Below are 16,990 nucleotides of genomic sequence, written 5' to 3' on the forward strand. Positions count from 1 at the left end.
AAGGCTAAGGCAGGGGCTTCCACCTCAGCGGACAAGGTGGCATCTTGCAAGTGGTAATAAAACAGGTAGCAGAAGGTGGTGCTTTGGTCACATGAAAAGGGGAAACAGCCAGCCTCCACAGGGGAAGGAATCAGACCTCTGTGCACAGGGACAGGGAAGTGTAAAGATGGGTTGGTTGTGGTCCCTGGACTATAGGAATTGTTTCTTATGAAACTGAAAATGATGGACAAGCATGGGAGAAAAAAATTTAATATCCTGCATTTGAGTCTGGTGGTCTGTATCCCAGAGTGCTGAAACATGCAACACTTTGGATCTGAATTCTGCCAGCAGAAGTTTAACTGTGGCTGCAAACAAGCAGTGACATCTCCTAACTGAAGAGGAATAGATGTGGTTTCTGTGGATAGGTGGGAAGATAAAGGAGATGAGTGATAAATGGGTAAATATGGATTTTGACTTCAAAAGCAGATGAGTCTGTAACAACATGGAAAGTTTAAAGTAGGCTGTTAGGAGAGAATAATAAATTTGTTTTAGACAGGTGGAAACGATGTGGAAGGGTATCATATGAAATGTGACACAGGTTTGCAAGAGGAAGATTGTTCTGGGCTAGCTTCTTGTTTCTACATGAAAACATGCAGCTATTTGTATTTCTGTAATATCTCACAAATCCTATAGCAGACTTCTTTTTAAAGAAATTCGGAATTGGCAAAAGACGTGTAAATAGTATAAGGAGCTGACTATAGCAGAAGCTAGCAATGTTACTAAGACTAGTGGGAGAAGCAGATAGATGTCTTCCACTTGTGTCATGGCAAGAAAGAATACAAATGTGTGTGTCAAAGCTGTTCTTAAGAGAAGTCCTAATTATATAGTAAATTTTGGAGCAAATAAATGTAATGCAGGAAGGACTCAGTGACCCCTGAGAAGAGTGAGAATGAAAATAGTTGATGTTCTGTACAAAAACTATTCACTTAGAGGCAAATGACAAGCATTGCTGAGAAATGTGAAACTTACTGAAGGGAGAGATGTTGGACAGTCTTTCTGTCACTGCACCATGCTTGTAAACAGAAGCTGGTGGGATCTGTGACTTGTGTTCATTAAAAACATCAGGAAATTAAACATGGAGTGAGGAAAAACATGGAGAGGGCGAATAGTGTTGACATAAGATACAGAAGGCATACACGTGCCATTAATTAAAGTGTTGGGTGGAAAGTAGGAATGATTTTGAATGGTGTAAGTGGTCCAGGTGTTGGGAGAAGCAGCATTAGAGTTGGACCCTTCCAGTCTTGTGATCCTCACTGCACTAACTTGTGCAGTGAGTTACTGTTCTGACAACTAATTGCTGTATATGCCGACAAACTGTATATTAAGGTAAAATTTTGATGTAGCATCTTCATTATTTATCAATGTTAATAATAAGGAAAAGAACCTACATGTGAAGGAACCTGCTTATACTCAATTGTCACCTAAGGCTGTTTATTTTGGTTAAGGGTTTTGATTCTTATTTAACCTGGTATATTTTCACCTTATTGTTTATGGAGGTCCAAATGCAAGCAAGCAGCATGACTTTCAGGAGAACAGTCTTGAGCACACTCCTTGTCAATAGTAAGACCTTCTTATGATTCAGTTCTTTGTATACATGCTGTTTTGAAACAGTATTTTGAAAAGTATGGCAGGTGAATGCTAACGTGTTTGTGAGGTGCACCTCTTTTAGATGGCAATCTGTCTGACTGTCCTGTTTCTGCAGTTTGCGGGTGTTCTCCAGGAATAGGTACTGTCTGAGCAGTTTGTGAATGTGAAGATTAAAATCAGACTGCCAGAGGTATAGTTTGCCAGCAGTGTTTGTTTTTTTTATTAGGTTTCCTGTTCCTGCCTGGAATCTCATTCAGTTACACCATAACTCATACTCTAACAAGTTTTTCTACTCTTTCTTAATTGTTACAGTCAAAGTTATTTCTGTCTCCTAGATACTAATATTTTCTCTGGTTTGTGAAGCCAAACAGGTAAATATTAAGTAATATAATAATAAGATTTTGTTAATATTTTACTTAAAAATATTTTTCATGCTAGACCAATCTTCCTTCATTATTCAGTGTGGAAAACACAGGTGCTGTTTTTCCCAGAAGCTTATAACTTACTCTTGCGTGCTGGGATGTTTTTACTTAAAAAATATATATATTAGAATTTACTGAATCCACCACAAATGTGCTGTTGCTTTATTTTTGAGTTTCTCTTTTGGTGAATATGCTGTACCAGTGAAGTTGAACAGTGATATTTGTTAGCACCATTTTTTAATCTCGGTGCCTTTCAGGACAAGCTTGTGCTCAGTCCTGCTTCACAAGTAGCTGTGTTCCAGTTGGCTGAGTGCTTGCAATCCTGTAACTTAAATCGAAACTACCAGAAAATAGACCAAGGCCGTGATTAGATGGCAATCACTACTGGTGTGGTTAGTCAGCAACTCTTTTTCCAGGGTGCATCTTGTTTACACTAAGTCTGAGCAGGGAGTGCAGAAGCCTGAGTCACCGGGGAGACTGTTCAGGTGACTTTTGTTGACAGGTGAAAAGCACACGCCAAAGGACAAGCACACAAGTGGGTTTGTTCTGTCATTTCTGCTCTTTCCTCTTTGGTACCCCAGTACTTGTGTCTTCTAGCAGCTGTTACCTTGGCTGTGACCAGGCTGTGTGATTTGACCTAATAACTCTGGCAAGATTCTAGTAATTTAAGTGGCCTTTACCTCTGTGTACAATGTCTGAGCAGAAGCTGCATGTGCTGTGTCTTGGAAGAAACGATTCTGCAGAGAGGTGTATATTTTTTCAAAACAAATACACCTACCCACCCCCCCCCCACACCTGTTTATTTGATTTATCTGATTTCTGAATTACTATTAAGGGTTTTTTGTTATGTTTGGAGTTTTAAAATATTTTTTAATTTGCTCTTTGGTTTTTTCCCCCCACTGATGCTTTTATTGTAAACTAGTTGAGTTGTTGCTTTGTCATCAAAGTCAGTTTACCAGCTCAGACTGGCTCCTAGCAGGCTTGATACATTATCAGTCTATCTCTTTTCCTGCCTTCTGCTCCAAGGATATGGTTTTCATTATGCATATTTCCTTAGTGTTTGGCAGCTGGAGGCATATGTGGGTTGCAGTCTGTTTTGTGTAAAATTTAGTAGTGTGGGTTTTGTTCCCTTAATCAATTAAGGCGTTTCCAGTAACTTAAAATAATATATTTCTGCCACTAACTTAAAATAATGTATTTCTGAACCTTGCAGAATTTGAAAGTAGGGGATATTATGCCACTGAGAATTGGAAGCTTCCTTTACTACTCTGTCCAGTAGTGCATATCTTACACATTTAAAAATTCTGTAAGATTTGGTTGTTATTTATTTTTTTTCCATGATAAAACACAGATTCAGGGGTAGGATGCTGTCTTTTTTCATCTTAAACCAGCTAAATTTCAGGAGAAATCAGTAACCTGTAGGGAACCCGTTAAGGCAAAGTACCAAAGCACAATCTAACAGAATGCATCTTCTGTGAGAGTCAGACACAAAATAACTCGCTCTAGTACACTGCACCCAAGCTGTTTTTTTGACTAATAATATTAAGGCTGCAGGAGAATATTGGAGAGGCGTGGCAGCTTGGATTACTGCTTAGTTCACCTCTTGGTTGGGGAACCAGGTCGCCTGACAGAGCTGTCTGTGTTGCCAGCGTCAGGAGGATTAACCTTTTATAATCTCTGTGATTTGAATAAGAGATTTTGTTCCTGTCCTCACTGCTCAGTTCAAAGCAGCTGCTGAGCAGAAACTTCAGGGATCTTCAGAAGTGTGTCTGTGTTGGTCAACTCAAAAAGGAAGAAATTTATGTTGCAGGGATTTCTCCTAGCTGTGCTTTTTAACAACTGATTTAAATGTTTGTAGGGTAAATGTATATGGGTGGATTTAGCTCTGGAATCAGGGAAGTTGGCTAAGTCCTCAGTTTCCTTTTTGTTTGCAAGGTGTTCTGTTACACAAATAGTATCAAATCTGTTTCTCCATCACCATGCTCTGCTTCCCCGGCCTCTTGGGGAGCAAACTTTGGACAAAAGCAGAGTCTTGTAAGCCCATAATAACAGAACTTCAGTTTGTGTTTGTTTTCCTACTTCTCAAGGAAAGTATAACTGATCCAGACCAATCAGTTGGAGGTGATGCTCACCTGCCTGTGCTAGGTCACGCCAAAACCAGGAGGGATTACTCAGTCAGCTGAGGTGTATGTGTTTGCCCTTGAGGACTGGTGGTGGTAGTAATAAGGTACTTAGCTCTCTGCTTAGAGCCCACAAAATTGGAAAGATTTTATTTTGTGTATTGTGGCTGGGGAAGAAGCTCTTCAGTTTTAAAAAAGCCAGACTCTGCTGTGTCAAACAGGTAGCAAAGCATCTTACATCTTTGATAGTCCCTTTCTTCTTGATACAGAGCAATATGGGTTTGCTTGTGTTGTCAACTTTAAAACACTCAATTCTGCTGTCAAGTGACAACAAATATGTATAGCAAAAAAGCTAAACTATGAAATAAGGTGTCTGAAGCATGTATTCCCTCTTGCTTTTGAAGAAATACCAAAGTGGAATTCACTTGTAATTGCTGACACCCTTAATCGTTGATTATGTAGGTGATAGAGGAGGTTTGGTGGTAGAACTGACTCTATGAAACTACTTTCAAAAATGTCACCTGGGTCCTAAGCCTAGGGGCATATTAATTTGTAGGGTAAATATTGCTGTATCATCATGTTATGCTCTTTTCTGGGAATTGTCTAGAAGTTTGTATGGATGAGATACAGGCTAATGGTGCTGTTTTGCAGCCCTCACTCTCTTGGTATGGTTTCTCTTAATACAAAGTCCTGCTGAAGGTGTAGAAGGAGCCCTTTGGTCTGCAGGGCAGAAGACATCTGGGTTGGGACCCAAGTGCAAGATATCATTGATGTCAATGTGGTTTTTGGAAGCTCTAGCATCTAATTTGAGCAATGAGACTGTCAGACTTATTGAAGCAGCCAATGTTTTGGGGGCAATGAATTACAAATCTGACTGGTATTGTCATGGGGCTGGTAGGGGGAAGACGCGGTGACCAGAAGGCAAACATCTGTGAGACAGGACCAAGGGTCTTTGTGGCACCTTGCCTGTGAATACTCTTGTGTTACCTGGTTGTGGTACTTTGTGGAGAAATAGAACTGACACTTCAGAGTCTTTTCTCAGTGAAGAAAACCATCTGAAGGTAGTTTGAATGGTCCACTGTGTCTCAGAGCTTGGGTCTTTAGCTCAGGCAAGTGGCTGTTGAGGTGACAGCTAGGAGCAAAGTGGAATTTCAGGTACATTTTAACGTGTCTATGGGAAGGTTATGAAGGAGCAAAGCACAATTCTGAATAAGCATCTGAGGATGCTGACTCTTGCCTTGCTAGAATTGACTTGTCAGTTTGCACTGAGATCGTGATTGTTTCTAGATATGTCGAAAAGGTGAGTAATGAGGTAGAGGGCTCTCTGCAGAGCAGTGTGCAGGCTGGAGGCACCTGGTACTCCAGCACTGGCTGTGGGGCTCTTGAGAGCTGGAGCAAACATTTTGTGCACAGCCTTTAAGGACAATAGATGCATTGTGTAGAGGAAAGATTTTTGTCTGGGCACTGGGAGGCTGTCATTTCAGCAGGTCCCAAAGCAGACAGAATATGGCTTATGCTTCTTGATCATTGTTGTAATTACCTGAAAGATGACTTGAACTCATGTTTCATGCTAGCCAGAGAGGTGCCCTGAGACTACACGCCTGCCAGCTGAACTGAGGGTCCATGCAAGCAGGAGAAAGGGGGTTAGATACATTGAGAGCTTGGAAGAGCATCTGCAATAATGGGAATTTCGGAAGAGTATTCTGGTGTTGGGAATTCCACTCCTCAGCTGCCACCTCGTCTCTCTCTCCTGCTCAGTGTTTCACCACACAAGCTGCCTGGACATAAAAGCTTCTGCACTTTTTCTGGTTCCAAGTGTATTTAATGTAAAAACTGGAAAATATTTAATGGGCTGTTGACACTTTGGATTCACTGGCAGTGCAGATCTTTTTCAGGAGGTTTAAAAGTTCAAGACCTTCAGGTTCCTAGTTTTTTTATTGCTTCCATCATCTGATTCTAGCTTTCTTGGCTGTACGGTTCATGAATGCACTTTTTTTTCCCTCTCCTGGACAGAAAAAACAATAATGTCCTGCTTATTTCAGCTGCGCTTTATCTGAAATCAATTGAATGCTTCCTACTGCCTTTCAGGAAGCTTTTTCTGGGATCAGCTGTAAGTAAACTTCTTTCGGCTTCTACTGCAAAGCAGAAGTTCCACTAAGTGCTAATGTTTAATGTGATAAAGATTTGAGCTGTGGTTTACCAAATAGCTTATCAATGTTTTAAGCATTTTATTGTTATGATCTCCTGAGGCTTTTTTGGATAAAATGATCTGCATGTTTTAAAATGCTGGATTTCTTCTGCAGTCCTGAATTGTCATGATGTATTGTAATCTTTTGGCAGTGTAGATCCTGTTCTGTGCTAGCTTTTTAGCAAAATCACATATTTACTTAAAAGTTCAGAGATTATGGTACTTCTGGGTTTTGGGACCTGTTATTTTGTGAATCTCCTCCCTCTCTTCCTCTCCGTGAACCCTGTCCTAGTTGCTGTACTTCAAATATTGTTTTCAAACCAACAAACAACAGCCTGACCTTGCATCCTGATACTACTTTCCTGAGAAATGCTGGTGTAAGAATTTGGGAAAGCAGTCTGATGTCTGTGTCAAGGAAGGAATCAGCTGCAGACCTCTTTAGTTTTCCTTTTGCATTTAGTCCTCTGTCACAGTTGCCTTCTACAAGTTGCATACATAGTTAAAGTTCCACTTTTCCTGTTCTGGAGTTCCCTAGTAAAATTGTTTGTTTGAGATATGTTTAATTTTTCTGTCCAAAAACTGTTCACAACTGCAATCCCCATATCTCCTGCAGCATTATTGTATTTTTTTTTTTTTTTATATTTCATTAGTATTTTCTTCACCTGTGAATTTGTGTTGGTGAAATCGTTCAAGGAATATTTCAGGCAGGTGAGTTCTTGAGATATGCAACAAACAAGAATATGTATGAAACCCTTTCGTTCAGGAAGTTGAAAACCTGTGCGATGTTAAGTCAGTATGTCAAATCAGATCTGGTAACAGATTAACCTGTAAACAAGACCCAGATCTGTCTCTTAACTGTCTAAATCTATTTTGTCATTGAAAGTGTTTAGAAGTCTACTTGCATTAGCTGCCTAGTACATTAAACCAGAATAGAAAGTAAATTGTTACCCCTTCTGTTGCATGAAATACCTTTTAGAGAAGTAGAACCTTTTAAAATAAGGCTTCTTTTGCTGATGAGGACTGACTTCTATTATAAAATAACCCTCACAGCTGAGCAGCTCTTGCCAGAAGATTTGCAGAGTTTTTTACTCCTCCAGGTATACTGTGAGAATGTGGGGAATATGTGCAAATGACAGAAAGGGTTTCCTATACAGTTTTTAAATTTGCTCTGTTCACATTATATAGTAATTTTGGTAGGGATGGAAGAAATGGAATGCTATGAAGCTATGATGCAAGCTGAGCTGTGCTGTACACATTTACAAAGTTTTATGCAAAAGCCGAGTTGAAAAGTGACAATATTTGCTGGAGGTATGAAATTACCTGCTTTACTGAGGGGATCAGATGGTTGAGCAAAATATTTGTATGTATCTTTCATTTTATAACTGGATCAGCACAGTGTATTAACTGTGGGCTTGCTCAGGTTTGTGTAGGTTTGCCATCATATTGTTCTGCAAGCTCACCCAAGTTCATGTGCATGAAATACTGGGGAGTAGTCCAGATATCCATTTACTGTGCTGTGTTACTCTGATGTTCATGGGCTGTGGCAGTAACAGAGATTTAGACAAGACTATAATATATAGCTTTTACATAAAAATGCTAAACATTTTCTGCTCAGGTTTTAATACTTTGCTGATGAAAGTTCATTGTATACAAGTGAAAATTCTAGCGAGACACAAAATGTTTGAGTCAAGTTTAGTAACCAGAAACATGCAACAATGTCCCCTTGGGACTTAGCTGTGAGCCCCAAGTTTGGAGTGGAGCAAGGGGCGCTCTCTTCCTGCAGATTGTGACTCCTGTGTGTGTGCAAAGCCTGGATCTTAACTGACCAAAGAGAATTTACAGAGGCACAGGGAAGCATTTAGTGAGGTTTGGCAGTATGGGATGTATGTACATTATGTAGTGCTTTCCTGGAAATGCTTTATGAAATGGTGCTGAACCTTGAATGGGAATAATGAGTATGTGTCCCCTTAGCACAGAGGTTTGGAAAACCCTGCAAGCAGTCACGTTCCAGCTGCTATCAGTCACTGTCCACTGGGCAGGAAGGGTGGAGTGGCTGGTGGAAAGCTGTTTGTTGGAAATTGTATCATAAATCAAATAAACCTAGTAGCTTTGTGTGCCTCTGGACAGGGTAATGAATTTGCAGATCATCTGAGCAGGAAGATGCTAATTCATGTGAATTAGGAAGGATTCTAATTCATTTTCAAGACATCTGGCAATACAGAAATCTCTTGGGTAGATCAATTTGCTATCACAGACTACAGATTAAAAACTCTCTTTTGCCCACCCCCTTCCTAAGAAGAATCCTTGAGTAATGTGAATAATGGCTGGTTGCTGAAGGAAATATATCCTTCCCTTTGTTTGACATGGTTCCCAAGGCCTTGGGAAGGGCAAGTCAATCTGTCCTATGGGCATTCAGAGTGGTGAAATTGAAGAAAGCTCTTTGCTACGTGATTGGAAAATGCAATATGTGAGTGCTTTGTGGTATGTTGGGCTTCTTTTTTTTTTAAATTTCTACGAACTATTAAAAATTAATGAACTCATATCACATCTTTTCCATTTATTCTGGACTACTTATTAAAGCAGATTGATCCCTCGGTTCAGTTGAGGTAAACTTGACTATCTGGGTTCCCCCACAGTTGTCTCAATCAAAGAGGTAATGGATTTTTGAAGGACTGTTTCAAGTACTAAGTCAGAAAAATTCTGTCCTTAGAAGCAACCTCAGTTCTTTGGGCACTGTTGAAAATCTGCGCTGTTTTCCTGCTCTCTGCCAGTTACCAAGCAGAGTGGCATTTCACAGTGGCTCTTCCTTCTGGCAGCAGAGCAGGTCTCGGATCAGCCCAGCCTGCCTTTCACATTAAGCAATAACAGAATGTTATCCCCAGTGTACTGTGAATTCAGTCTCAGCTTTTAGGACTGCTGGCCCATGAAGGTACCCGCTGTGTTTCCATCACGTCATTCTCAAAGAGAATACTGGGGCATAAAGTACTCTGTTCCCTGCTTGAGTGGAACAATGTTTATATGTAAACCAGTGGTTTGTTTTGCCTGGCAGAAAAACAAAGAATGAAGTAATGAATGTGACTTAGGTGCTGTGTCTCTCAGTGGCCCCTGAGGCTGCAGGAGCCTTTCTGCAGTAACCAGTCCAGCTCTGCTGGGAGAAGTTGGAGACTGCTCTGGGCTCTGCAGTTACAGCAGAAGTTGTTGAGGTGCTGCTGAGTGCTGGTGGCTCCCTGGGGCCTCCTGTGCAATTATCCTTCCTTTGAGCTAGTTCAGGGAAATCTCTTCCTTCTGAACTTAATTTAACTCTAAATGTTTGAGAATGCAGTGGAGCCTTACACCTGTCTCAGGCTGGGAATATCAAGGTGGCTTTGTCACATTGAATCTTTGAATCCAAGCAGGCTTGGAAACCCACCAAACTGTTGTTTTATTCTGTTTTTCCTTTCTTAGGAATTAGGAAGGGAGGAGAAGAGTTTCATGGCACAGTCAGTACTGCTGTTCTGCTATGGCACTTGCAGTTGCAGTTAATGGTATAAATGATGCTGCTGGGCTTTAATAGGGATAGTGTGAAGCAAAACAGTGGCTGAGTTAAAATCACAGGTGAGATCACTTCACGGCCTCTGCTTCCTCCAGGCTCGAACACCTTTTGGGTTCGAGTAGTGGAAAAGAAAAGGTTTCCTCACCCTCAGGTGGAAGATAAGAGAGTGCAAAGGCTGTGCGTGTTTTGATCTCCAGGACAGGAAAAGAAGTTGTGGAGTCTCCTTCCTTGGAGCTGTTCAAGAACCCTCTGGACACAATCCTGTGCTGTGGGCTCTGGGATGACCCTGGCTGAGCAGGGAGGTTGGACCAGATGAGCCACTGTGTTCCCTTCCAACCTGACCCATTCTGTGAAAGGGGCTTGTCTGTCAGGGTGGGATCTCCAGGGGCAGAGCAGTCCTTGTTGAAGGTGCCAGTCTTGAGCCAGTTGCCAGCCTGTCGTGGATTTTATCAGTAACTTCCAAGAAATGAGTAGGAGGTGTTGTTTTTCTGGCTCTGTTAGGGGGTATAGCTGTTGGCGCAGAGTTTAGGCAGCAAAATTGTTTCCAAAGGCTGAGTTGTAGAAAGTTAAGGGCTGAGTTATAGGAAGTTAAGGGCTGGAGCTGCCTAACCATTCCATCCCTCACAGAAGGGTTCCCCTTCCTTTCTGCGTGCCTGCGGGAGGGCACATGGGTGTGAATTTGGTGTGTTGACTTAGTCCTGGGTAGTATTGCTGTGGTCTCTTATTTATGTTGTTTAAGCAACCTTTGCACCTCGTGCTGCATGTCACTGTACACTGAAGTCTGAGCACCTGGAAGAGGTGAGAGGAGCAGAGTGAAATGGAAATACGTATCGATTCTGCTGTTCAGCTGGGGAAAGTTGCTGTGGAAGTTAGAGTGCTCTCAAAAACACATTAATGCTGCATTTGTGTTTCACAGAGAGGAGGAAGCTATTTATCAAGTAGCTGATCAGGAAAATGCATTTTGAATGCTCTGCTTTCAGCATTGCATTGCTTTTTAAAAGTGGTAATTAAAACTGCGCCCTTCCATTCTTCTAATTTCTCCCACAGCCCGTCCATGGCACTTTTTTGTCCCCTGTGAAGGGATGTAGGTTTTGTTCTAGTGCGGGGAGTGACCGGGTGGTAAGTCATGTGCTGGATTTAGTTAGAATGTAATCTTTTGGCCATCTGCTCAGGCACTCCCTGTGTTGCATTCCTCTCCTTGGCAAGCAAGTGTTAAAGGTGATCTGCGATGTGCAGGTGTTCAGAACACTCAGGTTCCCTTTAACTGAATATGACCATGTGCCTGCTTAGGAGGTTTGAGTAGAGTGTTTTCTGAGCCTTGCAGTAATTTGGCATGACTAATTTTAATTATCTCACTGGTGTATGTAGCCCCTGCTCAGAAAAAAATCCTCTTTCTGACAGTTTGAAAAATATGTGGATAACAAGGCTTTCTCCTTTGAACTGAGTGTAAGAATACTCTGCTGTATGCTCTGCTCTGTTTTTTTGTCCTCCCACCATGATTATGGACATTTTTATTTTTTTTTTAAATTTCTGGCTTGTGTTTTCCTTTTCTAGTCTTTAGGAGTTTGTCTGATCCTCCAGTCCTTTGAAAGTGATGGCTGTAGAGCATCTGGAATCTTTCTATGGCTTCTTTAAAAAATTATTTTATTATATATATATGTATATATATATATATATATATATATATATATTTAATGGTAGGGTTTTTTTAATAAGCTGCTGGCAAGGCTTCAAGTTAATTTCTATTTTATGTCTATTACAGTAGCACCAAAATGGCGAGAGATGCTTAGAGGAAGGAAGAAAATCTCTGGATGAATTTAATGTTTTCATCAAGTTTTGTCTGCTTTCTAGTAACTCCATGGAATAGATGTATCTCTGATATGCTAAAGTCTTTTTTGGAGATTAAATGAATCTTGGTGTGCATAAAGAACAGGTGTATCTGTTTCATGAAGTGCTTGCACATGGCAGTGCAAAGCACTAGTTCTTGCCTTTCCATAATTTTTGTTCCCTCCCTGGTGTCCTGCTCATCCTGTGCAGTGGCATAGGATCGGCACAGTTTGATGTTTGTGTCCGAATGTGATGCACTTCGTGTGCCCTCAGTTTGCTGAGAGAAGCCATTTGAAACTGAACAGAATTTGACATATCCAGCTGGTTTAGAAATGCTCCTTCCCCAGAGAGCAGGAGTACTGTGGGATTACTGGGAGTGAGTGAGGAAATACCTGATCTAGACCTTTAACTTAGGTTATGTTTAGGTTTTTGCTTTGTGGCAATGGAGGAGCAGCTGTACCTGTAAAACCTGGTGTTGCTGGGTTCCCTAGAGAATAATTTCATTTTGTGGTACAAGTTTTATATTATAAAAATGATATTTTGTATTATAAAAATGTACTGTTACACATGGCTTGATTTCAGAGTACTTTAATGCTGCGTCATGTAGCAATGACTTTTCAGCCTTTGCTGTAACACTGAGTAACTAATGCATCAGTAATTAATGTAGAGCTTCAGGACTCAACTTTGAGTCCTTCCTGAGAGCTTGGCACAGAGGAACTGTAACGAGAGAGAAGGAGCAGGTTTGGGTACAAAAGTTTTCTTAGTAGAGTTCCTTTGGAAAGCTGACATTGTTCATGGCATGGTGTTCGGTGCAATGCATCTGACCTGCAAGTTCCCTGGGCTGACATACAGGCTGGGCCATAGCAGTGCCTAGCAGCCCATTCCAGCTCCAAACTACCAGAAATTCAAACCCTTATATGGGGAATCCTGCAGTCTCCCACTCAGTCCTGGGCAATGTTCTGGGAGCTGCAGTTTTGCAAAGCTTTCTGAACACCCCTATGAAGTGCTTTCCTGTAGGGCTAACAAAATAAAAATGCACCCAGGTAATTTTTCATGGCAACTTTTTGGACATGCTGTGCAGGCTTGCTGATAGGGCAGAAGAATTACTGATGAGATAAGACTCCCAGATTTGTCATTCAGCTCTTAGTTATAAGTTCTATTTTTGCAGCTAAAAGTGTAATTTATTACATGCACTTTGTCTAGAGGGATGGTGCTCATTCCTGGGAGTTGCTAAGGATTCAGTTTTTGACATGTGGGTCTGTATCAGGCTTGTGATCTTCGTTTAGTCTGGCTGCTTCCCTGGGATATTTGTGGGACAGCTCTTGCTCAAGCCCTAAACAGGCACCCCTCTCAGCTGCTGAGGCAGTGCAGGGTTTGCTGCCGTTCATCAAAGGAGCCTCTAAATATTTAGGGGCTGTGACCACAATGTACAAACGGCATCTGTGTCTTAGTTTGCATATTGCTGCTGCAGAGGCTGTGTCTCTTCTCTCTGTTTAGGAGCCGTGACCCTCTCCAGCTGCTTTTTTAGCAAATAATACCAAATTTCTACACTGAGGTTGCCTTTGCTTCCCTGTAACAGTAGTGGAGCTTGTCACAAACAGGGAGAGGCCAGCAGAACCTTCCTGTGTGTCCACTGCCTGCTTTTGCCTTTTTTCCCCAGGCACATGCATTCGTTTCTTTGTGTCCTGCCTCTTCCAAAGGAGGGGAGCGGGGAGGTTCAGGGATAGCTGCTGCCTGCCCACCCCAGGGCAGTATTTCATTAAATGTCTGCTTTTGTGTGGTATGCAAAGGAACCTAGAAAGTGGGTAGATTGCCCTGCATATTTCTCAGTGTTTAAACAGACTGATCTGGAGATTTAACGGCATTTGTATCTTCAGTCAAGAATACTGACCCACACTATTGTGTTTTGCTTGCACCATTACATTCAGCATCAGGAGTGCTTCAGGTTCTGAATCTGGAAGAAAATGAACCCATTTATTTTGGACCTAAGGGCTTGTGGCCTTGTCAGTCTAGGTGAAAGCTCCAGCCCTTTTAACAGCAGCAGTTTCTAAAGTACCTGATGCAGCATTTTTCTTCATGCAGGCAGCTACCTGGACTGTAAATGCTTGCAAAGGAGAATTTCTCAAATAGCTATCTTGATAGACTGCTATCCCACTCTGCTGCAGCTCTGAGTGTAGTGGTGTCAGGGCAGTAAAAAAAAAAAAATTAATGTTTCTTTCTAGAACTTTATTATTGAAAATTGGACATTGTGAGTCTCTAATAAGTATTGGTAGCTCTGTTTTCTGGAGGAAATTTTACTGCACCAGCTTTTAAATATTTTTGTTCTGTGGTATATTTTGCTTCCCAGCTTGTTAAGTGTGTTTTCTTCTTAGAGTTAGTTTTCCTCTGGGACAGCTAGCTGGAGCCTAGAGATGTCTTTTCTTAGTGCTTACACTTACAGCTCTAGTGAGGATATGAGCTTGCAAAAGGGAAATGTAAACAAAATCTCCCCTAGGTAGACATGGACCTTCTCCATCTGGTGAGATAAGAGCCAATACTGTTTTATGTTTTAACAATTCTATTTTTATATATAAATACTGTCTTGGAATTAAATTAACAGAGTAGAGCTTGTAAAAGTGACATTTGAGTTTACATTGCTGTTTGTTTGGCTTATTTAATTTAATTGACAGTGTCATAGTATAGAGCTACTTAGAGAGCTGCTATTCAGCTCTATTGATTATTTTCAGTTTGTGCTCTGCTATACAGTGTTTGGAGAATTTCTTTGTTTATAAAGAATTGTTTATTTCTTCTAGAATGTTAGTAAGTAACTTTGTAAGCGAGGTGGTATGAAATGACATCTTGCTAAGCAGCAGTAACTTCTGGTTGCAAAGGGGTGATGTTGAGATTGCTTTGCATTAGACATATCACATTGCTTTCCAAACATTAAGCCTGTGATTGTTTTTTTAAATGCCTCACTTTAGAGAGCTGCCTTGGGGTACAACGGAGTTTTTGTCCCCAGATCTGTTTAACTGAGTGTGAATTTCCAGCTACCAGCACTCTGTGCAGGGGATGTTGTCTTGTTAATATAATGCACTGTGAGGCTTTAACTCAAAGGAAGCTATAGCAGGACAAAATCACTGACAATCTCTTATTTTGTTCTTTCCCTTTTTTCTCTTTACAGTAAAAAAAGCTAAACTCCATGGACCACCAGGTAAGTCATGCTCTTCTGCTTGTTTGCAGCAATGGGGACCCTGGCTCTCCCTGCTGTTTGTGCTGCTCCCTCCAGTTTTTCTCCATCTCATCTCAGCTCCTTCATGTTCTTCTTAGGAGTGACCTAATCTACCTTGAAAATCCAGGCAGTTTGAGTTAGTAGAAAACTTGAGGCCGTGACCTGGTGTCACAGTGGTAAGAAACCTCTGTCTGCTCAACCTGGCCTGAACAGGGGATGGATGAGGAAATGTGCTCCTTAACTGTCACCCTTCCCCACCCACCTGGCCCTTTCATCTCATCCTGCCTCTTTCCCTCTTCAACACAGGGTCTGAAAATGTCCACTAAGCAGAACTGGTGTGTGTGTGTCTGTGGATTTAGTGCCTTCTCAGTCCTGACTGGGTTTGCTGGATGGAACTGCAGAAGTGAATCTGAATGTCAGTCAGCAGTCAGTAATAGCTGGAAGTGCGTGGAATTAAAATCCCATCCGCTGGTTTTGTGTCTGCAACAGCTAGTCACACCCAGAATTTACAGTCTGGGCAATTTCTTTTCACTGTGGTTCAGAAGCCAGCAAAGAATCCCTTAGCAAGCAAATTGATTTATCAATTGAAATTTGATGTACAGTTTACAAAAGAATAAGCACTTCTACAAAATTCCTATTAATAAAAACTTCTGGCATAACACCTATTCAAGTGTTTAGATCTGAAACAGTTGCCCGCCTGTATTTTAACTTAATTATTTGGCTTAATTCTTTGGATATAGCCGTCCTCAGATTATGGCAGAAAACTTTCCAGGACTCATGCATATTCCGTGGCAGATCAAGGTCTGTCTGTGCACCAACCTTTAATTTCCAGGGAAGGAAAACTGAGTGCCCAGACTGGAAGGGAGACAGTGTGTACTTTATCTTTTCCCTAATCAAGAGACCTGCTCATAAATGCAAAAGATTTGTCCTCTAGACTAGGTTTAACTCAGCCAAGTGTGTGGTTTCACTGACAATCTCAGTGTACCAGGAGGATGCAGGAGTAAAATGACAGGGAGGGGTGATATAGTAGTGAATAACTGGATATGTAGGAATCACAATTCAGTGACTCTGACTCCTTCCTGAGCTTCTGGATCATATAATTTCTGTTTCTTCCTTCACTGGAAGCTAGATGCTGAGATGTACTATAGTAACCCACAGCAATGATGCTTAAAAATTACACAACTATACAGTCATAGAATATTAAGGATTTGGAAGGGATCTAAAGAATCATCTATTTCTATGCCATGGGCAGGGACACCTTCCACTAGACCAGTGCCTTATCCTGCCTGGCCTCAAACACTATCAGGATTGGGCATCCACAGCTTCCTTGGGCAACCTGTGCCAGTGTCTCAACACCGTGACAGTAAAGAATTTCTTGCTAATACCCGACTAAATTTCCCCTCTTTCAATTTGTACCTATTATTCCCTGTCCTATCACTCTGGTCCCTGATGAAGAGTCACTTTCTGGATTCCCTGTAGGCCCCTTCAGCTATTGGAAGATTGCTGTGAGATCTCTACACAGTCTTCTCTGTGCCAGCCTGAACAGCCCTGATTTCCTGAGCCTATCATCATAGGGAAGGTGCTCCACTCTTCTTACCAGCTTTGTTTCCTCCTCTGCACTTGCTCCAGCACTTTTGTGTCCTTCTTATAATGGGGATGACAGAACTGTGTGCAGTAATCCAGGGGAAATGTCGCAAGACTAGAGGGGATGAATTGTATTCCTTGACCTGCTGCTCACACTCCTTTGGTTGGCATCCCAGGATACTTTTGGCTTTCTGGGCTGTGAGCACACACTGCTGGCTTATGCTGAGTTAGTTACTCATCAGCCAGCTTCATGAGGTTTGCACAGTCCCACCTCTCCAGCCTGTCCAGGTCCCTCTGAATGGCATCTGTTCCCTCCAGAGCATGACTGCCCCACACAGCTTGGTGCCATCAGTGAACTTGCTGAGGATGTCCCTGATCCCACGGTTCTGTCACTGAGCAGTGTCAGCCCCACTTCTGACCCCTGAGAGACACCACTTGTCACTGGTAACCAGATGGACAATGAATCAAAGACCACAAGTCTTT

General features: G+C 41.7%; 1 protein-coding gene across 2 annotated transcripts in view; it reads left to right on the forward strand.

Annotated features, from left to right (window-relative positions):
- UNC13B (unc-13 homolog B) overlaps window positions 1-16,990 on the forward strand; it is a 206,110-nt gene that overhangs the window by 11,434 nt on the left and 177,686 nt on the right. For both annotated transcript variants that reach the window (XM_063180306.1, XM_063180307.1), the window contains exon 2: window positions 14,876-14,905. In XM_063180306.1, the coding sequence (XP_063036376.1) occupies window positions 14,876-14,905 (30 nt within the window). The remainder of the gene's footprint in view (window positions 1-14,875; window positions 14,906-16,990) is intronic.

This window comes from Melospiza melodia, chromosome Z (assembly GCF_035770615.1).
Source record: "Melospiza melodia melodia isolate bMelMel2 chromosome Z, bMelMel2.pri, whole genome shotgun sequence".
Lineage (NCBI taxonomy): Eukaryota > Metazoa > Chordata > Aves > Passeriformes > Passerellidae > Melospiza > Melospiza melodia.